Source organism: Anser cygnoides, chromosome 27, assembly GCF_040182565.1.
Source record: "Anser cygnoides isolate HZ-2024a breed goose chromosome 27, Taihu_goose_T2T_genome, whole genome shotgun sequence".
Classification (NCBI taxonomy): Eukaryota; Metazoa; Chordata; class Aves; order Anseriformes; family Anatidae; genus Anser; species Anser cygnoides.
This window is the reverse complement of record NC_089899.1, coordinates 5,903,049-5,930,124: the sequence shown is the minus strand read 5'-3', so window position 1 is coordinate 5,930,124 and position 27,076 is coordinate 5,903,049. Positions and strand designations below refer to the sequence as shown.

The window sequence follows — 27,076 nt, the reverse complement described above, 5'->3', positions numbered from 1 at the left end:
TCCTCCAAACAGAGGGCATGCAAAAATACCAAACATGGAGGGCAAAGAGACAGCAAACATCTTTCTTCGTGATTTGGTACCACCTGGAATCCCGGCTGACTGGGTTTGCTTTGACTGCTGCCTCTTCTCCGGAGGAGCTGTCGTCATCATCTGACTCCTCTGACTGCAGATCTTCCACCATGGAGCGCAGCGGGCCTAGGGTCAGAGGGGAGAAAGCAGGTCAGCACTGGCCTAGGACACACGGCAAAACTCCACCTGAACTCCCTGATCTAAATTGGATTAGTTATCATTAAGATCAATCAAGATTTCTTGGGAAGAATACCCTGGTATTTTCATTTTGCACAGAGAAGTTGCCAAAAGAACGCATTCTAATCTCAAAAGTCAAGCAGAATTGACAAACATCCCGATTTCTGTAAAGCACTCTACTCCACCATAACCCTCCCACTCTCTCCTGCAATGAAAACAAAAGGACACGTTCTTCAGGCATTTGGGGACTATTTTAAATGTCACTCAATAGAGCGTATCCGTAGTAATACTGCATGTGTTAGGGTTAGAACACTTATTATTGCCACAGTACATCTCTTTGGATTATCAGTGGAGAAATCAGAAAAAGACAACCTGTTATGCACTAGCCAAATGATGAATGCCACATCTCTAATTTTTAGTAAAACATATATGGCATTGGAGGAGAAATTCTGATTATGCTATAGATCAAGCAGCAACACACACATTTATAAACTGAGACAGAAACCAAAGTCAACAGGGAGAAAGCCAAATCCAGAGAGATACCCTACTCATAAATTAACTGCCCAAACAAGAAATGTACTTGTTCATAACTACACTATGACATTATTGCCTTTTCTTGCTGAGACATCACAGCTTCAACACACAGTTCCATAAAAGAAAGCGTATTAGCCTTGTATATGGCACTGGGGAAACAGATCTAATTCTCATGAGCCTTTTAATATTATGCAAGGAAGACTTTAACAAATTTTATTTCTTGCAACACACCTTGACTGTGGTTCTGTGATGGCTCGAAATCAGAGTCAGAGCTGGAGTCGGAGCTGGAGCTGGAGTTGGAAGGGCTGGACTGGACAGACTTAACCCCCCATAAAAGGGAAAAAAAAGAAGAAATCTTAACCCTTCTAATCTGGAGAGTCAGCACAGAGCACAAAGCACAGTGAGACAGAAGCATATGAGCACTCTAAAACACCATACATCACCGAATACAATTCGCAGAGTTACAGAAAATACACAAAGGCAAGGTACATAAAAACATTTGTGAAAACTTCAGTGCGCTGTAGCCCAGCACACTTGGGCAGCAGCATCAAAAGCTCCCAACAAAATCCTTCACGCCAGGAGTTTCAAATAATCTCAGTGATGAAAAATAGCACCTGAAAAATGCCAAAGTGAAAAAAAACACCTTACTGTGAAATGCAAAAGATGACTGGCATGCAACCCAGCACAATTGTCAATGCTTTCTTTTAAAAAGCGTTCGTTTTTTCCAGACCTGTGTGTATTTTAACCCACCGACATTCTCTGATCACCTCTTATTCGTCATTAGATGTGGAAAAGATACGTGTCCTACCGAACTCATTTAACTCCAAAATTTAAAGATATCCCAACTTTTGAGAACGCCCTCAAAACAGTTATTTCTACACTGATGTTAGTGATCCACTGGATTGTTTCCAGTTTCTTCTGAAAACCTAACAAAAACCAGCTAAACTCTTGTGAAACCAGCTCCGCTGGCAGTAGTGGGCAGTAAACGCGTGAGTAAAAGAAGTGTTACAGACTACTGCTCCTAATGACATCCAGAAGCCAAGTTTTAGTGCTCTGGAAGTTTTTGAGCACAAGATCAGCTGTTGCACAGCCTTGGCGTGCTTTAGCGCACAGGACCACGAGGTGGCAGAGAAAGCAAATCAACTATTTCCTCCCCGACAGCAGGAGCGACTGTTATAATCGTCTCCAAGGTTTTTACTCTCTTGGTGGAATCTAGTTTAAAGATTCTTGATGTACTGTAACAGCACAGTTCTGTTTGCTTGTCTTTGAGTAACTCCCTGGAAATGTAGCATTTCAATTCCACTCCTGAGAATCCACCTACGATTTCTGCTATCAAATCCTGATGCTAGAAAAAAAAAAAAAAAACTCACATTGCCACTGATCAATGAGCTTTATTACAGAAGATGTTAATACTGCAAGAACAATACTGTCAACAGGTAAAGAGGCACGTCTGCAGCTTTGGGCATTGATTGGTGAAACCTGCAGGATTTTCATCCCAATACTGTCCCCCTTCCCTATAGTTTATCACTAAAGATTAGAGTTGCATTTATTCAACTCCTACAAAAGGAAAAGGGGTGGACACAGGACGTTAAAAATAGGTATTATTACCCTTGTGAATTATTCAGTAGCAAAGCAGAATAATTTAGCGATGCCAATATCCATGTGCTGCACTCTGCAGCATACGTGTTTGTCTAGCAAAATTACAGCAAAGAGCAACATTTTCAAGATGAGAGCGCGCAGCTCCCGTTTCTCAGATTCCACCTTATCATCCTTCACTCCTGATAATCTAGCAGGTGTTCCCCTAAAAAGACTTAATGGGGCTTGAGAAGCAGAAGCCAGAAGTTGTAAAGCCCCCCGCCCTTCTCCTTTTGCCATTGACTGTATTGGCTATTTCAACCAGCTAGCAGGCATCCCGCTAGACGCGCTCCGCATGCTTGGGCTGCCGTTACTGTCACCGTGATATGACAAAAGCATATGCTAACAAAGGAAAAAAGCGATCCTGCCCTCACATCTCAGCCTCTCCCTTTTGTCAGCACTAGCATTTAGGCAGCCAAGCATGAGGCCAGATCAGGGAACTGGTCTTGATGGAAAAAAAGAATACACAAAAAGGAACAACTAACTTTCAGCAGGAGCTGAAATGGAAGGAGGAACTCCTCCAGCCCATTGCAAAGTCACACGAGCTCTCACGCCAGCAGCACAAATGAGAGCAAGACCGTTCCTTTCAACAGCAGCCTGCAAAGATGTCAACTCAAAGCAATCGTGGGGCTGCAGCCTCAGAGCATGTTGCACAATACGTTGGCTTCAGCAGCAAAGCTGATTTAAGAGTTTCCGGGCCCCGGTCCACCTCCAGCTGCTCATTCACTTTAGTGATGTGGCTTACCACACAGAGCCACAAACAGCTGTACCAGCACAAACGATGGAGTAGCAAACTGCAGTGTTGGGAGCAGAAAGACCCCCCCAAGGATGGAAAAGGAACTCGGTCTTCTCTGCTGATGCCAATGCATTATGCAGTTATATCCCTAAGCTTCAAATTCCACAGAAACCTAAGCTGAGCTGACGGGCAGCTGCCACAGCTCCCCCTCCATCGCACTGAGTATTCCTATCCTCCTCCTGGGCAGGCACTCAAATAGCTCTGTAAGGCATCCAACAGACACCAGAGCTGGTGCAAGAGAGGACACAGAAGCATACAGAGCTTGGTGGGGGCAAGACAGGACTGCAGTAGACACCGTGGAACCACAACCACAGTTGGTGGTTTCACAGAAGTGTCTTAACAATGCTATCAGCTTACAGCTGCATGGCAAGTCCCAAGGGACAGACACCTAAGAAATAAGGAGCTACAAGACATTCAGGCCTTCGAGAGCACCAGAGGAGAGAAGCTTGTAGTGACGTGCACAGAGACGAGGGGCTGATGCACTTTCAGGTACAAGGTTTAAAGTGGAGAGGAGCTGGTTCTTTTTAATCCACAAGCTTCACGCTCAATCAATCTGGAAAAATCTTTGCAGAGTAACTTAAATTAGCACCTCCCTAATAAACTCTTCTATTGGGAATCTTCTGCAAAAGCCCTTTCTGAAGTAAACACATCAATACTTCCTGTATTGTGGTGCTGATTAAATCGTAATCCAAGTTGCCCCTAGGAAATTCACTCTAGTAAAACAAATCCTTCTAAAAGCGGTCAGTAGTAAGCAGTTCAAAAACTCATGTGACCTTATCCTGTGAAACCTATCAGAAGACATATAGCTTCTTTAGAGTAACCAGAATATGCAGGAAAAGTAGTCAGTTTGGGTTGGGTTGTGCCTTTCAACTCCTTTTTTTGCCTTCTTTGGGTAAACAATTTTCAGAAGATAGAGGGTGAGGAATGTTCTTACTTGTAAAAAGGAAAAAAACATTTAGACAGCTTTTAAAAATAGTAGTAGAATAACAATTTGATTTGTTTTACAACACAATTTATTTAGATTTAATGGCATGTGGTTGTATTTTGAGCCTTAGCCAATAACATTTCTCACAGGCTATGTCAGGAATAGAGTTATTTACATTTATATACTGTTTCTGAAAAAAATAAATCCCTAAAGCTATTCACTCAATTTCTGAATTAAGATCAGGTTCAAAAACATTATATTATCATAAGCAGGTAGAAAGCCTGTCTACACCTACTATACTCTTGCTCTGTCAATGTCCTTGCAGGGAATGAACGAGATGCCATAACCCTAAACTCCGACATTTAGACAACCGTGCTTGCAGATAAACCTGCACAGCACTGCGTATCTGAACCGGGGGGTAAGCCAGGTAGCTGCAGTGATTAATACTGACCAGATTTTCAAACAGTAGTTTGTCTGAGATCCAGCCCAGACAAGCGTGTGCCAATCTGATTCTTGGTCTTGTCTGAGGGAATAATTCTGACTGTCTTCTCGTGCAGGGATTTAAGCATCGTGACATAAAAAATCTGGTAAAGGACCAATCCCTACTCACCTCTGACTTGAAAGAAGTTTCATCTTCTGAATTTGACTCCTCCATTTCCACAGGCTTTTTGATCTCCTTGGCCTCACTTTCAGATTTTACCTTTTCCACTTTGGCATTCATCTTCTCCTTGGTTGGTTTCTTCTCTGGATATGAGGAAGACGAGGTTCTGGGAGATGTCCCCAGAATATTCTTTACCCCTTTGGAGCTACTCTTTTTTTGTTTTTTGGCACTAGGCTTTGGTGACTCCACATTGGAGGGCCTCTTGCTGGAAGACTTTAATTCCGGCTGTGGCCCACCCTTTGGAGAAGTGTTCTCCAGTTTGGTCTCCTTCACGGCCAGTTTTGGTTCCTTGAAAGCAGCTTTTGGAGGCGCCTTCTCCTCCTTAGGCAGTTTGTTCTCAGTTGGTTTTCTGGAGGAGTCCTTCAAAGGCTTGTTTTGTTCTCTTTCAAGGTCTTTGGAAGAGTTTTTGCTCTCAGAGTCTTTTCTTGGCCTCTCTCTGTGCTCCTTGGTTACTTTGTGTGGCTTGGATGCCTTGCTACTTTCCTTGTTTGCATCCTAAGTATTAGTAACAGAAATATGCGAGCTAGGTATGAAATTGAAATTCTACACAGAATTTAAAAAAACCACACTCATATCACACTGAAGCACCTTGTTTCTTGTAGACTTACACCCTCTGTTGCCAAATGTACTCATCTACCTCCGAGGCAGACATCTAGATTTCCCTACAGTTGACGGACAGAAATTGACAGTATGCACTTCAACATCTACCTCAGGACAGGACGAAACACGTTTCACAAACACGTGTTCTTTCCCATGGCTTATAAAGGGAGGCTACGTATTCAATTCAGATTAAATCTGCAGGGTTAACATCTGAAGCCACATAAGAGGAAACCCATTCAGGTAGTGTTATACAAAGTTATACTTCACACCAAGTTTGAGGAAAAAACAGTCCCATTTCTTTGATTTCTTTTTTACATTAAATACATCCACAGCAAATGCAAGCTATGGTCACAGCCTAACTTTAAACTCACCACGTCAACCACACGGCAACTTAAAAATACTCAATTCCCCCACAACTGCAAGAGAGCCAGCGCCTCTGATACTTGCAGGCATTTCATCAACTTTAATCAGAGATTTAAACAGCAGACACTGGAGTACGAACTGGATGTGCTGAGATGCAAACGCGCACACACCTCTGAGGGCAATCTGGGGGAAGCGATGCAGGTGACTTACTGTCTCTTTAGCTACCGGCAATTTTCACCAGAGCTTGTGTCAGAGCCCTTTATTCCTCTTTTGTCTTCTGTTTTCTAATGCTTAATTCCTGACCAAAATTTAGTCAGCCACTAATAGTTAAGTCATCCGTATTCCGTTTCATAATGTCAACATCAGAAGTCATGACTGAAGTGCCCCAAGTGTTTAGAGCCTTGAAGAAAACGGGTATTGGAATTGTATTACACCATAAAATGGATTGCTGTTAATATTTGTGACTGTTCAGACTGATAAAAGAGTATGTAATCTGCTTCAAAGCGCACTGCCCATGGATTGCTTCTCCTATGTAGAATTACAGAAAAGTAGCTTTATTACACAAGTAAAAAAGAAAACTTAAGCTTCTTCTGAAGTCTCAAGAACCAGATACTGCTGAGGCAAACATCAAATCTTGAAATCACTAGCTTGACCAAATGCAGCATATTTTATGCTTTTTCCACCACTATGCCAAGTAGTCCTAATGACAGAGGAAGTGCTGACTCTCTGCTCAGCCTTGCTGCTAAGAGACTGAAATCCCACAGGAATTAGAGCACAGCTTTACGTAACAGTGAAAGATCCACACGATTCATCTTCAGCATTGAGGACAAGTCAAAACAATCAGAGAGGACTCGATACAACTTTATCTGCTACTACAGTTCAGCAGGAAGATATGGTTCACCAATAATTCCCAGTCTTGGGCATTTAATTTTCTTTCAAAATGTCTTCGTAGATAAGCTTACCAAATCATGAATAGGCTTCCTAAATTTAGAGGGCAAGTAAATTATTGATGCAGTTAACATTCTAAGTTCCAGAACATTAGCTGGTTTGGAACTGTGAGTGCATATTTAGGTACAAATTTCCAAAGCAGTCTTCACTGCATTACTCTGGTATAAAATAAGAAAAAAAACCAAAAAACCTGAATTCTTACACTGACAATTCTTATTTCAAGCTTACACAGGATGACAATTTCTGTCTCCGATGACTCCACCTCCTTGTATTTACTAGGAAATGGACACCCCTACTAGGAAAAAATGGCACGGGAAAAGAGGCCAATGTAGACTTCCTAAAGACTGAACTACAGAGTACAAGGACAAAGTTTTCAGAATTAGAAGTAGCCAGAACGAGCTCTTATTCGCAGAGTTGTGAGAGACTTCTTCACCTCAAAATGATGAAAAAGCGGGTTTCACTGACCTTTGACCCGTGGGATGGTTTGTTCTTCTTAGGATCAGAGAAGGCAGAGAGTGGTATTGTGGGTAACATAGGATAATCGGGACTTGGCCTTGAAACTGTTTCTGCTCCTTCTGGCATTACCATCACCTAGTAACAGAGAGGGAAAAAACTATGTATGAGAAAAGGTGAGCATCCTATTAACACATGATTATACTAAGTCACTTGCCCAGTTAACACACTAATTCATCTTTTAGATTATTTTTTCCCCACCCTAAAGGCCATAAAAGTTATTGTCTAGGCAGTTCCAGTTAAGATGCTCAGTCTCAAGGCAACTCCTGAAATACTGAACATGAAAACCACAACAATTCAAAGGCAATCTGTGGCATCAAGTACCTTTCCTAAAGGGACCTCCAATATTCTGAGTAAAAGCAGGCAACAGAGCTCTGGACAAAAACCTGTGTTCTGCTGCAAATGCTCTTACTTTGCAAACAGGTACCCAGGGAAATCTGAAAGGAATGAGCAAGACTTCACTCGTTCAGGAAAAAAAAGAAAAAAGTAGACCTTGGGTATCTATCTCCCTCGGCAAGATCTTAAGAAGTGCTGACCTCTATGAAACAGCTTTCCTTCTTACCTCCCGTATATTCTGTCAGAGTAACCCTATGGAAAAGTTCCACCAAAAGTGATTCACCATTGAAACAACTTAATACTTAAGGAACACAATAATGAGCTATTAAAATCCTAAAGTGTAAATGATTTTCTAGCCATCCCTTGGCTGAAATAAGCACCATCTTCTTCGTGCCCAATACAGAAAAGCACTGGCATTCTGAGGAAGATCTGGACAGATCCGCTTGGAATACTTACTACACTTGAGATTTATTATTGACAAACTTCCCCACTTTTTTTTTTTTTAATTGTTCAGGTTAGAAAGATATTTTTTGGAAGAAAGTTTTGCCAGCAGTTAAGACCATTTTGAATAAAGTCCTTAAAGAAAACAGAATTATGCATTACTATATATGGGGTGTCTCAGAGTCGTGACAACCTCTGGTTAAAAACTTTATGCACTCCGTGGCCTTTACTAATTTACCTACATCTTGTAGTTATTTAAGGCTAATTTCTTTAGTCTATCACTGCATATTAATTTCCCAGAAGTAACAGTTTACCCAACAACTATGTGTAGTAACCCATAACCTTATCATGGCTTCAAGAATACAGCTTTTTCCTCCCACACCCATTTTTACTCTAAGTTCTACAGCACTTTTCCTTACTTTTTAATTAGCTAAGCCACAAGCAGCCAAATCCAGCTTTAGAGGACATTTACTGACCAACAAATGCTATCTGCTGATCTTTCCTGTGGCAAAGATTAGTAAGGAATACACTGGAAGCCTCTCCCTTTTCTACACAGATAGGGCTCACGACACTAGGAAGGTCAACGATAACTGACTGCCTGATGGACATCATGCAACACCCACAGATCTCCATTTCCAGAGGGGCTTTACTGCTTGGATGTTAAAAGTGATATTTAAATTGAAAATAAAGTACCACCGATCACAAAAGCAGTGGCTTCATTCTGCTTCTAGTGCTGCTCCATAACCAGGAATAAAAACTGCTAGAGGTCTTTAAGTGAACATAGAAAACTATAGCTTACTTGGCTGCAGGTAAAAAGAAACCTCAGAACAAAACTAAATCACACAAATTTTAACAGAAAGTCTTCAGATCTCCAGTTCCTCTGGCACTTACCCCTCCAGCCCTAATAAGTTTGCGTCTGAATTCCTTGGTGGGGTTGTTGAAAGTCAGTTTCTCACAACGAAGGTGGTTCACTGGTGGATTTCCCTCCAAATTCAAAAACAGGTCGTATGTGAAACAAACCTTTTTCGGCTCCTCCTAAAAACAAGACAGACTTTGGGAAAAAGGAAGAAGTTTGGCAAGCACCCTAAGTCAGAGGATGCAGAGAGTCGCTCCTGAGAATCCCAAATAAACCACCAAATAAGTGTTGCATTCATAGTTTTTCATCATGAGATCAGAGAGCTTTCCAAAGCTGGAAAATAAACTATTTGTCCCTAAAACACCCACAGTTAACACACCTCTCACCAGAAAGTCAGGCATGTCTTTCCACTGCAAAAGAAATGCACAGAGAAGAATACTGACTGACAATTATCTGTTTAAAGGCACTGACATAATCCCTGGAAAGCAAATTCACAATCTTTATCCACTATTTCGCTTTCACTAAAATTCAGATCTCATCTTCTCTGGGAAGCAACTGAACTATAACCATCAATATTATGAAAAACAGAATCCTTTATTTAGGGAGGACAGCTTCTGAACTCACAGGATCTCTGTGGGTACTGAGAAAAGATTAACCACAATTATAAAAGGATGACTCATTTTGTAAAATCCTTTTCAATATGCATATTGCAGGAGTTGAATGGGAAGATATCCTAGGCTTTTGAACTTTCCAAGGGCACTTTCACTGAAGAAATCCAGAGTTTGTATGCATGCTGGGGATCGTTCGCGCCTCACTGGTTCTGTTCCACCTGCTGTAGAAGCACAGCAAACACTACGCGTTCGCTGTACAGAAGACTGGAAATCCCTTCCTTCCCAACCCCGAATTGCAATTATTTCATACTATTTCTGTAGTGCAAAATATTGACACGCCATTTCCTAGTGTTTTCTTGCATTCTGCATTTCAGGACGAAAACTCCAAAGTGGCAAAACAGACTCCCCTGTTACAGTACATTCAGTATTTACATGAATGCATCCCATATGCCTCATTCAATGCGCAACATCAAGCAGCTGCACAGCAGTCTTTTCCACAATTCATATCCAGCAGCTTGATTTCCTGGTGTAGTTGCATTGTTGTATGGGAACAGATGCCGCAGGCTTCCAGCCCAAGCCATTAGATTTGCTGAAAATAGGCTGAAGCATCAAACAGCTTCAGACCACACCAATTCCTGCTGTTTGCTTGGGGGATGCCAGCATCACTAAATAAGCCGTTGCTTGTACCAGCTATACTCCTAATAATAAAGTGCTGTAACCACACCTGGTTTACATCAAAATCAGTACCATAAGCCCACCTGGGAGTTAAGGTCTTGCATCCTAACTTACCAAACAGGGAAAGGCAGACATCTAAGCAGCCACATACAATAAGAGAAGTCTCACATTAACAAACAAGAGCATGCTACCAACACAAGGGTCTTCAGAATGTCTCTTGGAAAAGTCCTGAAGAATCCACGTATACTTGAAAGCGTTCAGTGTCTGCTAAAACATACGAATGGGAAGAAGAAAATATACTTGCCAAATACATCGCCTTGTCATTTTCTTCTTTGCTACAAGGATGTTCTCATTAACTGCATCATTAGGGAGCTCTGCATGTGCGTGCTTACACGAGTTAAAACAGCAGCTGTAGAGGGTCCCTCAAAGTCTAATAAACTTAAATGAAGGATGACTAGAAATTCAAATGTGGCCTAAGAATTGTTTCTAAAACGTGTTCCTAGTTTACAACATGGAATTGATTGATCTCGGATACATTAGCAAAAGCAGGCTTTAGTCAAAGGCTGTTATGGCACATTATCAGAACTCCGCTGTGTCGTTTGCCTGTTTGCTTTCAGAGCAGGAGAATGGAATAGAAGATTAATTCCCCTTTTATCTTAGCTATTCCATTTTTTATACGGACTCTAAAGTATCAGAGAAGTTCCCAAATATGTACCAGACCTCTGTGATGAGCTTTCACTTATTGCAAAATTAAGACACTTTCTAAATGTGACTTTCTCCAACTCTGAGATCATGACCCTTCTGGGAAGCAAGCCCTAGCCAAGTACCATGATCATTAAAATATCCTTTGTATCGTCTCAGGACATCAGAAGCCCCCCATCTAAGTGAACAGTTAAGATTACAGCACTCCTAAAAGAACAAGTACAAAAGTCTCAAAGCTAGAAGCTGCAAATAAACATTCTTTACTGCCTTCACTGACTGCTAATGATTACAGCTCAAGGCACTCCAAAGCTTAACCCATCCGGTCTTCCCTCAAAGGTTCTCCCCTCTAAACAACCATTAAGAGGGGAGGAGAAAAAAAAAAGAAGAAAGCCAAAGAAAATATCCCTCAATTGACCTGGGCCCACACATCCTCCAACTTTAAACAGAATGCCACACTGAATCCTCAGCGTCACACTTCAAAACCTTTTTGAATAAGATGTTGGGATCCACACATCCTCCAGGCAGTTTGTTTTCCTGCTGCAGCGCCACTTTCTATGCTCCTGCTTGAGCATAATCTGCATAGGAGAGCCATGCTTTTTACCCTTCCACGATTCTACCTTCTCATATTCAATCCTTGTTGTTAAGTAAAACTAAGAAGAGGAGAAACTTAGTTCCTGTGAATATTTCGCTGCCTTCTGAGACCATAAGCTTTTCTAAAGGGCCTTACTTCCAAGAAAGGCTTTAGAAAGGACAGGAATTTACAATTAGCAGATATTGCTGCCTTTCAGGTTAAAATTCAACGGTCAATTTGGGTGTGAAACGGTTAACCTGGCATGGGATGTCTGAGTAAGGCCACCCTGAACCTCAGTCCGTATCTGCTCCTTAAATCTCAGATGCGAGGGAAGAAAAGAGAAGCATGTAGTGCTGAGCGAGGGCCCAGCCATATCTGCAGCCGCTGTAAGTTTCCCTCCATCCACTGAATTCCGCCTGCTGCAGCGCCGATCTCCAAACCTGAGCACATTGTGCTTTATTTTTACTGTTTTCCAGCTTCCTGTCTGCACCGACTGCCAGTGCAGTTACGAATACCGGAGCAGCTTTAGTTTTCCTTCGAGTTCTGAAGTAAAGGGTTAAAGTTCTTTTGGCACTTTTCGTTAGAGCAGGAATTTTTCAAAGTCTTTTGTTAAAATTTCCTTGTCCTGTTTTTAAGGCAGGGTGTGCCCTTTGCCACTTAACACAAATCAAAAGAATTTCACTGGTAGCGTGCACATAAAGCTCATAAATCACTTTTAGAAAGCCATAAAACAAAATTATCTACAAAAATCTAGCACACCAAGGAAGCAGCCTCATGGTTATTCAATAACCATAACATCTAACAGGACTTCCCTTTTGCCACAGATCCAGCCTGACAGAGTCATTTATCCGTAACCAGTTCATAACGTCTGTATAAATGAACCCCCAGCCTGCACAACCCGTCTGACTACTCTTCCCTCCCGCTTTAGGACAGGACATTTAAAAGTGAATAGAGCAATATACATTTTTAAAGCAAGTCGCCCGCCTTATGTCGCGCTCTGCTGGCAAGGCCATCCTTATTTTATTAAACCCTGTAAAACCTCACAAAAGATAACAGAGGACAGCTTTTTGGAACTGTCCCCCATTCGAAGCCAATTGCTTTCTTTGAAAAATCAGGAAAATGTACTCACTGCTCCAATACAAGTATTTAATAATCTACCAGCTCTTACAAACCCAAGATACGATGCTGGGAAGGCTGCTGGGTTTGACAATGCCTCCTTGCCAGGCACTGCAACCTCTCCAGCACATGAAGAGCCGTGTCGACGTGCCAAACACTGGCTACAGACACAGCACGGGTGCTTTCGCCAGGACGGGTGGAAGAATGGATGCACTGATAACACCTATCATCTTAGGATGGAAAAATTAAAAAAAAAAAAGCATCGCTCAGCTGCACACAAGGAAGCGCTTCAGGTTTGCTACGTAAGGTGATACAGACCTAAAAGATGGGAGCTTGCACTCAAAGCACTGACAGTGACAAGTTTTACTCTGTCCACAACTTACAGCAACCGCGAGTAAACAGCAACAGGCGAAATCACCTCCTCCTCTCCTCAAACCTGCACAGACCCTGCCCCCGTAACACAGGGATTTGAAGAAAATCAAGCGCTTTGCCTAAATACAGGCATTTCAGCAGCCTTCCTCAGGAGTACCGGTCCAGCTAACACCTTTCTGATGGCACAGCCCTGATCCTCATCTGTCTGGCCGTATCTGCGCCCACACACAATGTCTCCACTGAGCTCCTACTCTGAAAGACAGGATCAAATAATTTTTCCCTTCAGTATTTTACATGCATTTTACGTAGCACTTTCTCCAACTACTGCAGAATGGGGGAAGCATACACGTTTTTATCCTGAACGTAACTGGAAGAATCAAACGGATTTCTCTGCTGTCCTCACGTGCCTCCCTTTTCACTACTAAAAAAACCCTAGGTTACATGTATTCCGTTGGGTAAATGCTGGAAGCCTTCTCTCTCATCTTGCAATGGGAAGGTCCTGCCTGTTACAGGCTTCAACACATCTCATCCACGTTGCGTTCAAATAGCCTGCCTTACATTAGAACAACATGAATGCACAGAGAAGACCTAATTTCATTAGGATGCAAAAACGTAACAGTGACTGAGTACCAAAGTCAAGCCTGTGCTACAGCCTCCAGATTAAAACGTACACCACCATGAGAGATGTATTTGGAGACAACAACGCCGTGAAAAAAAATCTCAAGATCGTTGAAATTAGGTGGGGAAGAGAGAAGGAGAAGAGTATCAGAAAAACAGTAACGTGTTTATTGTACCCAGCTTGTATTGATTCAAGCACCAGAAGCCACTAACAGCAGCCCTCGTTACAGAAAGAAACACAAAGGATTTAAAAATAGGAATAACATACTAACATTTCAGTCCAAAAATTCCCAAGTGATCTAGCATCACTAGTCAACCCTGCTTTCAAAATCTTTACTATTTAACCTGCTAAGATCCTGGCATTTATTTCCCACGCTGAGCTGCAGAGGCTCGAGCTGGCAACCAACACCAGAGGAGATCGCAGGCTGGACGGCCTCTAGAAGGGACTCTCCAAAAGAGCCAAATACACAAACTCCCAAGGTTCAGAGCAATATTCAAGTATTTTCTGCTATTCGGATGGCAAGACCGAGAAAACACCTACTTAACGAGGAACTAAATTACAGCACAGGAAGGCCAAACACATGCCAACAAGGCCTAACCACATTTGTACAGGAGGAGAACAGGCTCTTGCACCTTTTCTAATCCTCTGCTGACACTTCCCTGTCTGACAGAAAGGCATCAAAAGCTCCAGCAGGGCCAAGAGCACTGACTCTCCTACTCCTAACAGGCAAAGAAGTATTCTAGCACAGAGGAGAGCTAATGGGCAGTTCTATGCAAACTTGCCTAAAGAAAATCCCTGATGAAGTTCGCTAAAACCATTCTTAATCCAATCTTAGTAAAAGTTTCTTAGCAGTGAGCATGCCCGCGTTTCTTTAGCCAAAGCAAAGAGAACGCTGGCTCTGACAATCACTATTTATCATCCCAGTACCAAATTAGAACGGAGAAAGGAAACTGCTAAGAAAGGCGGCTTAAACTGCAGAAAAAAAGTTTCAGCCAACCATGGCAAAGATCAACCTTCAAAGATTACTTCACTCCCTCTTTAAATCCTTTTTCTTCTCACCTTTACAAAGCTAAACATGCATCGATAAACAAATCCCAAAGCCTTTACAGCTCTTGTTTCAGCTGAGAGGACACACTTCACTCATCAACAAAAACGTGCTAGAATGTAGGGAGCATATGGCCCGAGAGAACCGCCCGCCCCGTCCTGTCCGGTCCTCGATAAAACACTGCGTCTTCTATCCAATCCCAGAACCAATCCATAATATCTACTTGAAAAGACTTAGTCAAGGATAAGTCCCAAATGCTGTAATCAATTCAGAACAATATATGCTCCCCACACAACAGCTGATCCCCACCAGTGTCAACAGGTTTACAGAGATCAGGGTGAACATATGGCCTTTAAGTAGTAAATACTTATTTGTATGGTGCTTTAAAGTCGCGTTCTTCAATGAAGGAGAAAACGAACTGTATTCTAAGCCTCGGCCATTTCTCCTCCTCTTTCCCAAACATTTTAATTTCTACTCTATCCCAGTCTTTGCAGCAGTATTCACCTCGTAGTTTCCTTCAACCCCGCTCACTGAAAATAATCACCCAACTCTTTGTATTTCAGGTCAGTAGCAGCACTGGGCAATAGCTGTTGGATGAAAGTGATTCTTCATGTTGGGCAACTTCTAAACTTCCAGCCATCACAAGTACCGAGCTGAACTTCCAAATGGGCAGAGAATACAACATTTGCTGACATAGGGATGGAAAAACTACTATAAAGAAATAAAAGCAAACTTCAAGTGACTTCAGTATAGCTTCCATATTGCAACCTCCTGGCTGAACCCAGAAACATTTCTCTGGACAAACAATGTGCTGGGAGACCGAAGCTATCACGTTCTCCCTCAACCACTGCCTGCCCCAGTCTAATACTGGGAGTACTGGCAGAATTAATTAGTTGACTGATTAATTAAAAGTGGAAGAGAAATTGTCCACAATACTTGCATGTAAAAAATAGGGCAAAGGTAAGCGTTTCAAAGATCTCAAAGTAGTTTCAAGGATAAATTTACAACTAAAACTATTTTCCTACCTACTTTTCACACTTCTAAAGACCAAAAGCCTTCTCCCAAATTAACTGCTGCTTCCATTGTTTCCACTACAACAGAGGCCACCTATTTCCCTTATTTATAAAAGCCACCATATCCCTATTGCTAGAAAGAACAACTATGCCGTCACGTGTTTATAGAAACAATGGGAAGTGATGACCCCAGCGTGTGTGAAACCAAGTTATCCTCAGAAAAGCTGCCAGTTCCATATTCTGTGAGGAGCGCATGAATACAGGGAACGGAGAGAAAAAAGCACACAAATGCAGACAGTCAATACAAACAAGTGCACCTACAGGAAGATGCAGGAGAGGCAGAAATGAGAGAGCAGGATCTGAGGACGTGTAAAAGGCAAAGCCACGGGAGACCCACAGGAAAAGGGCAAGTGTGAGAAAAGACTGGGTGAGAAAAGGAAGGGGAAAAAGGTAAGAGTAGAAACAAAGCATATCTCACCCATCACAATCATTAGGGGTTCCCATTTCAAACAGCACGGAAACGCTCCTGGTTTTTGGTCGAGAATGGAAAGGTAGATTTTGAACCTGAACTGAGCCAATGTACAAACTACTTTTAAGCTTTTGAGATGTGTTTTTGTTGTTCTTGTTTTGGTGCTGGTTTTTTTTTGTTTTTATTTTTGGTTTTTTGTTTTGTTTTTTATTCACGTCAGTTTTCAGTGTGTGCCAAAAAAGCTGCTTCTATCAACAACTTCCATCCCCTACCCTTTAACTGCCATTTCTCTTCACATCCCTTTGGCTTACCCCGCCCACCCAAAAGAAAGTAGCAGGCAAAACCTTCTTGTAGTAGTTGCTCAGTCACGTTATTTGGCTTGTTACAAACTCAGACTCGAAGTGGGGCAAAAGCAACGTAGTAGACCAAAAAAACTCCTGATTATTCACAAATGACACCACCAGAGTGTACTGTGCTAGATTAGGGCAAGAAGAAAACGATAGAAACATCTGCAGGAGGTATACTCGGAAAGACACTGAAGCTAAATAGAATTATTACAAATGGTCTGCTGTACGCATAACCCGGGGCTTGTTCTAGAGGGTCGAGGGGATGGGGGTACATTGCTGGAAGGTGGCTTAACATTCACATTTTAGTTTATCGAGGTTTCCTTGCGGGAATAATAACCAGAATAGGTTTTTTGGTGGTTTCTTTTGGGAAAGTAGTAATCAAAACCAGAAAGATTAAGTATCTATGCTTAACAAAACAATTTAACTGAAACTGAGCTAATACGAATGCAAGTGGCCAAATCCCTGCTTTCATAACCTTCTTCAAGTCATGTAGCGTGTGACCTCTGTGGTAAGACTTAAAGCAAGTAATAAATCCCAAATTTTAACTTTCAAACATTCGTTGGCAATACATCTTAAGATTTAAAATATTTAATGTTTTCTTTTTTTGGAAGAGTACTGAAGCAGGACAACAATATTTTTAACACAGCCATAAATAACTCTTCTCTATATGCAAATTGCTGTCTTGGGCCAATATAAATTTTATACCTGTACAGTTATTTTAATAAAAATTGCAAAGAAAAAAAATCCATTTTTAAATATATTGCCAGTCAACAACATTTTAAAATGTATACAAAATCAGCGTTTTACATTGATTTACTTCCACATTTGCATGAAACACTTTAAACTGTTTTACTATTATCTGCTGGGGAGAAGCTTGCCACAAGTGGTACAATCTCTGTTCAGAATCTCTAGGACCATCGCGTTGTCCTGATATTACCTTTCTATACAATTCCATTTCTGCCAAAAGCTTTCTTTTGAAGTCTGGCAAGAGCTTCCAACTCCCAGTTAAATTCTATTTATTAGAGTAATAAAAAACACACACATAAAACAGTCACATAATTTAGAGTCTTTCTGTCAGGCAGTTTCAGTCTCTGGCACATCTCAAAACAATTAGAAGACCAGAAATCAGATTCTACCTTATTTTTGAAGTACACTTCAATGGGCATAATGAACCCTGCGTAGCCAGACTCCTCCACTTTGTAAGGGGGCTCCTTGCACACTGAAAAGAGAATATACGAATGTTAATTTTGAATATAATGCAACTTAATCTGACCTGAAAATGAGTTGCAAGATGAGAAATGTGCCTCCAACAACTCAAGACTCATTTAAAACACTGACCTTTGTGGGAAATAAAAAAAAGGCAAAGCAAAACAAGATGGTGGTCATGGGCTTAGTTAGGAAAACGAAAATCTGTTCTTAGCTCCTCCCATAGAAAGGAAACATAAAACACACTCTGTGCCAGAGTCTCTGTAAGATTCTTCCCCCTCTCCTTTTTGCAGTGATACAATTACAGTTCTGTGCTGTTCCACAACAATGTAAACTGCCAGTTAAAGCCGTCCTGCAAAAAAACGCAAGAACTCAAAAGGGGAGAACTTGCACAGTGTGCAGAGGTAAAATTGACCTTGATGCCAACATTTATTCCTCAAAACCCCACAATGTGCAAGCACGTTTTTTTTTTTCCCCCTTGAAATGTTCTCCTGCAATGCTTAATCTTCATAATTACGTAATAAATATACATACTATATGCTGCTTCACCCAAACCTCGTAACAAACCTGAAGGGCACGGAAAGGCAATGATATGCTTCACGTGCAAGTAAAGGGAGAACAGTGAAACACTTTGCCGCTAGGGTCACGGTGCTGCCTGCTGCAGATACGTCGACTGCGAAAGTTAATCACTTCTAAGAAATTAACCTCCGTGCTTCCTGCCTCAGTTCCTCCTGTCCTACTACCTGTTGTATCGGTGTGTTACTGAACCCTTCGTGTCCTCTATCACTGTGTTTCAGCACAGTGATAGGCAGCTCAAAGGATTCTCGGTGCGTTTGGCCGTGGCACAGATATACAGAACAGCTGCCAGGAGAAACACGAGACCAGCACAGATATTCTCCCTCTCAGGAACCGGATGCACTTGCATACAATTCACGTGCTACAATACATGTAAATGAAGTCAATAAATCAATTAGGGGAATTCAGTGCAAGTGTTTTTACTTTCTCTAAAAAATTCCAAGTCATCAATATGATTAAGAAACAGTACCTTAAACCTAAAAAGGACAGAAATTATTTTTCTTTAATGTTAATGTTGCTTTAATGTTTCTTTAATATTAACCCCGGCTCTAAGCACTTTTACCATTGTACAGGTTCTAGTAAGCAGTACTGAAAACTCAACTGTGGAAAAAAAAAGTGGATCTGAAAATAATCAAAATCCCTAAACTTGCTTTAACTTGAATTTCATATAAACTCCTACAATCGGGGGGGGGAGCACAAAACCCAAGAACCATGCCAATATGGCATCAGGAATCTTAAGTTTATTTGCCAAGCAGCCTTTGTTGTTCCTTTGCTGCCCTATTCTAACAAGTTAAAATTACTCCACAAGCAACCAGCCAGCAGCACAAGCCTACCAGTAGACTTTGCTTCAAGTAAGAGAGAATCATTTGAAGAAGCCCTTCAAACAGATCTAGAACTAGTATGCATATGCCCCACAATTTATGTACAATCCACTACTTGGTCAAAAGCATAGTAGCTTTATAAGCGAGCTTAAGAAAGCTTTTAAAACCTAGGAAACAGGAAAACTCTCTCTCTAAAGGTAGATGACACGGCAACCTACTGAGCAAAGACAATGGACTATCCCAACACAGTTGTTTGTAGTAATGTAATTACACTGGATGACAAGAATTGTGGCACAGCAGATTGTAACTTCTGTTCTACGAATTAGCTTCCAGCTCAGTACTGCGCTGCCTTATCATACATCAGTTTTACAGCATCAGTTCGAAGAAGATATTAACATCCACACCAGATTCACATCCTTGTGAGCTGAACACCTCTCAGTTGCTTTCCTCCGTGGACTCTCGCAAATAAGCAACACGGTAGGAAGTGCTAAGACATCCTGCACGACCAGCAGTCTTCCAAAAAAGTACTTCAGAGAACGCCCATTCCCAAGTAATTTATAGCGGTACTCCTAGGCAGCCAGCACTCCTGGTAACACTACGTAACAACAACACTGCAGATGCCGTTAACACGATCTTAAATAGATTTAAGTCCCTGCTGCTGCCGAGAAGGGCAATTCCTGCTCCTCCACCTCAACCACACGTTCCAGCTGCCCCAAGCCAACAATAAGGTTCGTGGTGCTGCACAGTCAGGAAGAGCAAAGAACTGATCCAGCACAAAGTCACATTACAATTCCGATGTTCTACCCAGCCGGATCAGCTCCCCAGCCTTGCTGACTGCACAGCACCTACCGCAAATACATCACAGAATGTCCTGTGTTGGAAGGGACCCCCAAGATTCATCAAGTCCAACTCCTGGCTCTGCACAGGACCACCCAAAAATCAGACCATGTCTGCAAGCGGCATCCAAACGCGTCCTGAATTCTGACAGCTCGGTGCTGTGCCCGCTGCCCTGGGCAGCCTGTCCCAGTGCCCGACCACCCTCTGGGTGCAGAACCTTTCCCTAACACCCAGCCTGACCCTCCCCTGTCCCAGCTCCATGCCGTTCCCTCGGGTCCTGTCGCTGTCCCCAGAGAGCAGAGCTCAGCACCTGCCCCTCCGCTCCCCTCGTGAGAAAGCTGCAGGCTGCCGTGAGGCCTCCCCTCGGCCTCCTCTGCTCTGGGCTGAACAAACCAAGGGACCTCAGTTACACCTCATACATCTTCCCCTCCAGACCCTTCACCACTTTGTTGCCCTCCCCTGGGCACTCTCTAGTGTGCACACACACCCGTGCAGCTGAAATGTACTGAGGCAGAGACCCCCCTTCGGCTGCAGTGAATTCTGTTGCCTTAAATACCTTAACTACCCGCGCTGGCACCCTGCAGGAGTCCTCACAGCTACTTAGGGACTGATGCAGAAGCTTACTTACTCCAGTAAATACACTAGCACTGTAGGAGGGCCACTCATCCTTCACATGCTTCCAGCTTTTGTTGGCCAGCATTAACAAACCACTCCCCCTTCGCCTTTTGTACCAGGAATTACCTTCACCTGGCAGTGTCTGGAGGACCTGCACATACTAATGCTTACAGAAGAGAAAGCATCTCACCTCCAAACCTTTCATCAGAAGAAAGGTCCCATTCTCCCTGCCCTTCCTCAAACAAAGATGGTAAAGGTTAAGGCAAGCGCACGCTATATAGGTTTTGTTCCTCCAGAGGAGATTTTACAAAAACCTGATAGAACAAGACAACCCACACCGCACAGTGCTGTCTCACACCGAAGACCCAATAACCCGCCTTCAAACCTTGACTCACCTCGCTTGGGTTTCGGGAAGCTCTCGTGCAGGCGGAAGACCACCCTTTCCACAAAGTGCTGGATGTCGCACTGCTCCGGGCCACGGACAAACACCATCCAGTCATGAGTGAACCCTTCGGTGGTGGGCTTTTTCCGCAGTTGGGCCCGGTGCCCCAGCTCCAATTTGACTTGAACCGTGCACTGTTTGAGGACAGAGGTAAGGCCATAAGCAAAATGGAACAGATTACGTGGAATGCCTAACGGTGAGCCCCACAGACAGAAGACACTAGATAACCACAGGGGAAGAATACAACAGCCTCCACCAAGAGATTAGTCTCATTCTGAAGACTGGTGCTGGCAACCAGAAAAGGCACCAAAAATAGATCCTAGCACCACTTCATACCTATTTTTCCCCTAATATTAGCACTGCAGAGAAAGCAGCTGTAGAAGAGGAATACGTTTATTGGCCTCACTTATCAAATAAATTGTCGGCAAAGTCTAATTGCAGAATTTTTATTTCTAGAAAGTGTCAGAGAGAGAACTTGATGTTCGCAGCTTACAGAATTCACAGCGCTAACAGAAAACTAATCTTAAAACAGGAAAAATCAAGTCACAAATTGGTGGCTTTTGATATTGTCAGGAATGTGTAATTCAGTAGAACACAGCTACAATCCTCCATTCTTCTAAATACATTTTATTAACACACTTTCACACACAAAGCCAATGTATAATATGCCTGTACAATATCCGATACTAAAATGACCTGATTCTGATTTGCAGTCTCGAATCCTACTCTAATCAGAGAAGAACAGAAGCAGGAAAGGTGTATTCAGTGTCTCCCTCAGAGTTTAAAAAAAAATCCTATTAAATGTCTTAAAAAACAGATTAAATTAAATTGTGAAGATGCACATATTCCTGGTGACTTCACAGTCAGAAAAAAGCAAATGAATTAAAAAAGACGTAACAGAGGAAAAAGCAAGTAAGATTCAGACACAAGTTACAGCAAACAAATCTTAGGGCACGATTTCTAGAGATGGAATCGCACCTAAAGTGTCTGACTCCTTACTGGGTTAATTTGGTGCACACGCGTTACACAAACTCGACCAGCAGCACAGCCATCTCAAACTAAACCACCAAATTCAGCTTCAGGAACTGGAAGTTTATTAAAAACGGGGGAGTGGGGGGGCCTGGTTTTTAATCCTCACATCCTTCTTCACCTCAGACTTGAAAATAATGCCTTGTTCTTTCTGGCAATTCCCAATTAGGAAAGGCAACATTATTTGTCATTATCTATAACACAAGTGAACACAGAGCCAACCTGAGGGCATGACGTTAAACAATGAACAAAAACCAAAAGCTTCCCAAGCTCCAGACAAATGCTTAGGGAAAGCATTACCCCTATTTTCTCACTGAGAAACTGCAACAGAAAACACAACCACGATTAATGCTCAAAAAACATTTTCTGTGTCCGGCCTGACATTTCATCAGAGTATGATTTTCAGAGTAAGGTTAATACTTTCCGAAAAAGCCCAAGTCACTTTATCTCCGTACGCTTTTTTCTTTGTAGAAGGATCACACAGGAAGTCTTCAGAGTACCAGGCATCAAAGCCTGATCTCCCAAATTACAGTCCAGTGCTAATTTCAACTATAAACCTTAGCACAGCCTTTCAAGCAATTATCTTTACAGTAAAATAGCCCCAGCCGCCATCCAACGCATCAACACTAACACTTGGGGACAAACTCGTCTCATCAATTGCTTCACCTGTTTTAGTGAAACATTCCTTTAGATTACCTTTCTCTGCAAGTCCTCTTGGCAGGCCATTTTCCCTCTTTTGTGCGTTAGGGCTCATCTACACTGGCTCCATCTCACTCCTGCACTAAAACCAACGCTGCATGGCCGCCTGTTCTTCCACGCCACGTTACGGAAGAAGAAAAAAGGCAAGGTGTTTGGCTCAAAGCGCCGCAATCTTTCCCAGGGTGGAAGTGCATTATGCAGAGACAGCCTGCCGACAGCCTGGGCTCACCTCGGAGGGTGCTCGTGGGCACGCTTTATTTGGGAACGTCCCACTGCTCAGGCAGGCATTTGCATCAACTGATCCAGTCTGTTCTGCAGCCTCACGTTATCAATTCCATAATTACCCTTTAAATTTTGCTACCGTTGCCAGTTACTAGCCCTCTCCCGAGAAGTGCAAATGGCTGTCACTCTACAGAATTTGCCTTTCTAGTTGAAACGGCTGAGAAATTTTAGCTGAGAAACAGATGGGACTATGTGGAAGAGAACAAAATTAAACATAAAAAAAAAGAACTGTTTAGCTGAGAGGGAAAGTTGTACTTGCTATACTCCTCACAGATCGGTCCAATTAACAAGCTCTATGAATTAAGCCAGAAGTTGAAACACATTTGAAAATAAGATCTCCCAACATAACAAACATCCAAAGTTGCTCCACTGAAAACGGAGTGTTTCTTTTTCTTTCCCTCAAGCATGTCTCTCAACAAAGGGAAACCAGGATCCTATTCAAACGATTTGTAATAATACAAAGGAGTCTGCTTTTCAACTTAATAAACGCTCTGTAGCGCGCTCTGGTATTTGTTTGATGCGCTAATTGCCTGAAAGCCATGACCAGTCCCCATTCGGTCTCCTTCGGGTTATTATTCACGGGGTAGCGGGCCTTACCTCGCCAGCCCGGGGGTGACCCGCTAGCAGCCCGCACGCCAGCTTCGCACACAAAAGGCCTGCACCAGCCTGCCGTGGCGAGCCCAGGTGAACTTCCAGCATTCCTCCTCCTCCTCCTCCTCTCGCCGAGGCACCGCAGCGCCGCTGCCGGGGGCTGCCCGCCGCCGCCACCGCCCCCCCGGGAAGGAACCCGGGGCAGGATCGTGCGGGAAGCGCGGGGCCACCCCCCGCCGGGGCGAGGCTGCAGCGCGGCCGCCCATGAAGGGGCGAGGGCTCAGCAACACACACACACACACACCCCCCCGCAAAAAAAAAAAAAAAAAAAAAAAAGAGGGGAAGGGGGGGAGGCAAAGGGAGGGGGAGGCTGCCCGAAATGGGGGGGGGGGTCCCGAAATGGGGGGGGGAAGGGGAGGGGCGGAATGGGGGGAGGAGGCAAGAAAAAGGGGGAGGTGCCCTAAAGGTGGGGGGGCAGAAGGGGGGGGGGGGGGGAGAAAGAGGGGAGGATGCCCAAAATAGTGGGGGGGAGGCGAAAAGGGGGGGCTACCCGAAAAGAGGGAGTGGGTTACCCGAAAGGGGGGGGAATTACCAGAAAAGGGGGGGGGGGCACGATGCTGCCAGCTCCAGCAGGGGCGACGCAGTCCCCTCCTCTCCCTGTGCGGCCCCCCCCTCCCGGTGCTGGGGTCCCACCCCCCATCCCCCCGTGTGTGTGTTTTCGGGGGGGGGGGGGGGGGAGGCGCCCAGGATCCCCCCCCCCAGCAGCACGGCCCCACCGCCCCCCTCACCTGATTGTCCATGGCTGGGCGCAGCGCTGCGGGCCCCGCTCGCTCGCTCGCTGCCCGCCGCGGCGGTTCGGCTGCCGGTCGGCGGGGGGGGCCCTCGGATCTCCCCCCCCCCTTTTTTTTTTTTTTTTTTTTTAACTCTTCTCCCCCCACCCCCCCTCCCCACCCCACAGCCTCACTGCTGCTTCCTCTCCTCCTCCTCGGCCGCGGCCCCTCACGGCCCCGCCGCCCGCCTCATTGTGTGTCACTCACAGGCACCAGCCCCGCCGCCACCACCCGCCCCCCCCCCACCCCCGCCGCCCGCCCCGCGGAACCGGAAACCGCCGCCGCCAGACGGGCACCCGCCCTCCAGCCAACGGCAGCGCCGCTTCCCGCCTCTGGGCGGGGCTTCCGCCCGGGAGCCGCCGGCCTCCCCCGCCTCCTCTTGACGGGCGGGCGGAGCGTCCAATGGGAGGCGGGCGGGATGCAGAGGGGGCGGGGGAAAGGGTGGGGCTCCCGGTGGGTCAAGCGGGGAGTGGGAGGCGGGGCTTCGCCGCCCCCCTCGGCCCCCCCCTCCCCCCACCCGCCCGCCCGTTTCCCCCCATCAGCCAGCGGCGGGCGCGGTGCTGCGGCGCTCTCCTGCCCGGGCTCCAGCGGCGTTGCCGGGGTCGCTTACCGATCCCGCTTACCGGTCCCCTCCCTTAATACCCCTGAGCAGGGTGCTGCTCGGCTGCTGACCGCCGCTAGGACCGGTGTTCAGGCCTTGTTGCGCGCCCGAGCTGCGCCAAGCCGCCCTTTTGCCTCTGTCGTCCTATTTATCCCAGCCGCCGGCGGCTGCGGATCTCACCCGTTTATTAATTTCCTACACAAATGAGCTGAGAACAAGTGAAACCGCAGGGCCCGGTACAGCGGACTCTGCTGTGTGGAATGGCTGGGCAGGGCTAAGCCCATACTGGGGAGGAAGCCAGCGGCACTGTGCTCCCTCAGCTGCTGGTTTTCCTTGTTCTCCCTTCGTCTCCTTCCTCATTTTCCCTCCATCTCTCCCCCTTGTTTCCTTCTGTCTCCATTATTTCTCTCTATATCTCCTTCATTCTCCTATGTTCCCCCTCAGTCTCCATCATTTTTCCCTTACTGTCCTTCATTTTCCCTTATTGTCCCCCATTTTCCCTATTTCTCCCTCCTTCTTCATGCTCCCTTGTTCGCCATCTCCCTATTTTTCCCATTGCTCGCCCTCATTTCTCCTTAATGTCTGTCATTTTTCTTGCAGTTCCCCCATTTTCCCTTGCTTTACTTCATTTTTCCCCTTGCTCTCTCATCTCCTCTTAATTACCGTTAATCTTCCTCACTATTTTTCAGTCTCCCTAATTTTACCCCCAATCTCCCTTATTTTCTTTCAGTGTACCCCTTTTCCCTTAGTCTCACTTGTTTTCACTTGCTGTCACTCATTTCCTTTCATTTTCCCCTCAGTTTCTCTCACCACCCCTCAGTGTCCCCCATTTTCCCTCAATATCTTTCATTTTTCTCCCTTTCTCTGTCATTTTCCACTTGATCTCCCTCATTTTCCCCTCACACACCCTCACTTTCCTTCTTAATCCCCCATTTTCCCCTCAGTTTCTCTCATTTTACCTCAGCGTCCCCCATTTTCCCTCATGAGTTCTTATTTTCTCCCCTTTCTCCTTCATTTTCCTCAGTCTTCCTCATTCTCCCCTCACACACCTTCAGTTTCCCTCAGGGTCCACCATTTTCCCTTAGTGTTCCCCTTTTTCCCTCAGCGTCCCCTATTTTCCCTCAATAGCGCTCATTTTCTCCCCCTTCTCCTTCATTTTCCTCTCAGTCTCCCTCGTTCTCCCTTCATACACCTTCAATTTCCCGCAATGTCCCCCATTTTCCCCACAGTTTCTCTCATTTTCCCTCATCAGCCCTCATTTTCTCCCCTTTCTCCTTCATTTTCCTTTCAGTCTCCCTCATTCTCCCCTCACACACCTTCAGTTTCCCTCAGGGTCCACCATTTCCCCTCAATGTCCCCCATTTTCCCTTAGCGTCCCCCTTTTTCCCTCAGCGTCCCTCATTTCCCCTCAATAGCGCTCATTTTCTCCCCCTTCTCCTTCATTTTCCTCTCAGTCTCCCTCGTTCTCCCTTCATACACCTTCAATTTCCCGCAATGTCCCCCATTTTCCCCACAGTTTCTCTCATTTTCCCTCATCAGCCCTCATTTTCTCCCCTTTCTCCTTCATTTTCCTTTCAGTCTCCCTCATTCTCCCCTCACACACCTTCAGTTTCCCTCAGGGTCCACCATTTCCCCTCAATGTCCCCCATTTTCCCTTAGCGTCCCCCTTTTTCCCTCAGCGTCCCTCATTTCCCCTCAATAGCGCTCATTTTCTCCCCCTTCTCCTTCATTTTCCTCTCAGTCTCCCTCGTTCTCCCTTCATACACCTTCAATTTCCCGCAATGTCCCCCATTTTCCCCACAGTTTCTCTCATTTTCCCTCATCAGCCCTCATTTTCTCCCCTTTCTCCTTCATTTTCCTCTCGGTCTCCCTCATTCTTCCCTCACGCACCTTCAGTTTCCCCCACTCTCCCCCATTTTCCTTCTGTGTCCCCCATTTTCCCTCACTTTTTTCTCATTTTCCCTCAGCGTCCCCCATTTTCCCTCAATAGCACTCATTTTCTCCCCTTTCCCCTTCATTTTCCTCTCGGTCTCCCTCGCTCCCCCCTCGCACGCCTTCATTTTCCCTCAGTGTCCCCCGTTCCCCTCGGCCGCTCCCCCCGCCCCATCTCCCTCTCTTCCCCCCTTTGTCCCTCCTCCTTCCCCCACACACCT

General features: G+C 44.6%; 1 protein-coding gene across 6 annotated transcripts in view; it reads right to left on the bottom strand.

Annotated features, from left to right (window-relative positions):
- Nucleotides 1–24,538, bottom strand: part of MLLT1 (MLLT1 super elongation complex subunit) — a 32,969-nt gene extending 8,431 nt beyond the window's left edge. The window contains exons 1-9 of one of the 6 annotated variants that reach the window (XM_066984092.1): nucleotides 22,849–23,471; nucleotides 22,617–22,725; nucleotides 20,845–21,025; nucleotides 17,531–17,613; nucleotides 8,890–9,033; nucleotides 7,174–7,299; nucleotides 4,748–5,292; nucleotides 1,012–1,109; nucleotides 84–195 (exon numbers count right to left, since the gene is read on the bottom strand). In XM_066984092.1, coding sequence (XP_066840193.1) covers nucleotides 84–195; nucleotides 1,012–1,109; nucleotides 4,748–5,292; nucleotides 7,174–7,299; nucleotides 8,890–9,033; nucleotides 17,531–17,613; nucleotides 20,845–21,025; nucleotides 22,617–22,646 — 1,319 coding nt within the window. In that variant the 5' untranslated portion in view covers nucleotides 22,647–22,725; nucleotides 22,849–23,471. Of the gene's footprint in view, nucleotides 1–83; nucleotides 196–1,011; nucleotides 1,110–4,746; nucleotides 5,293–7,173; nucleotides 7,300–8,889; nucleotides 9,034–10,254; nucleotides 10,405–17,530; nucleotides 17,614–20,844; nucleotides 21,026–22,616; nucleotides 22,726–22,848; nucleotides 23,472–23,498; nucleotides 23,787–24,280 lie in introns of those variants that run through there. The other 5 variants (XM_066984093.1, XM_066984094.1, XM_066984091.1 and 2 more) reach the window with 5 other exon arrangements.
- Between the last annotated feature and the right edge of the window lie 2,538 nt (nucleotides 24,539–27,076).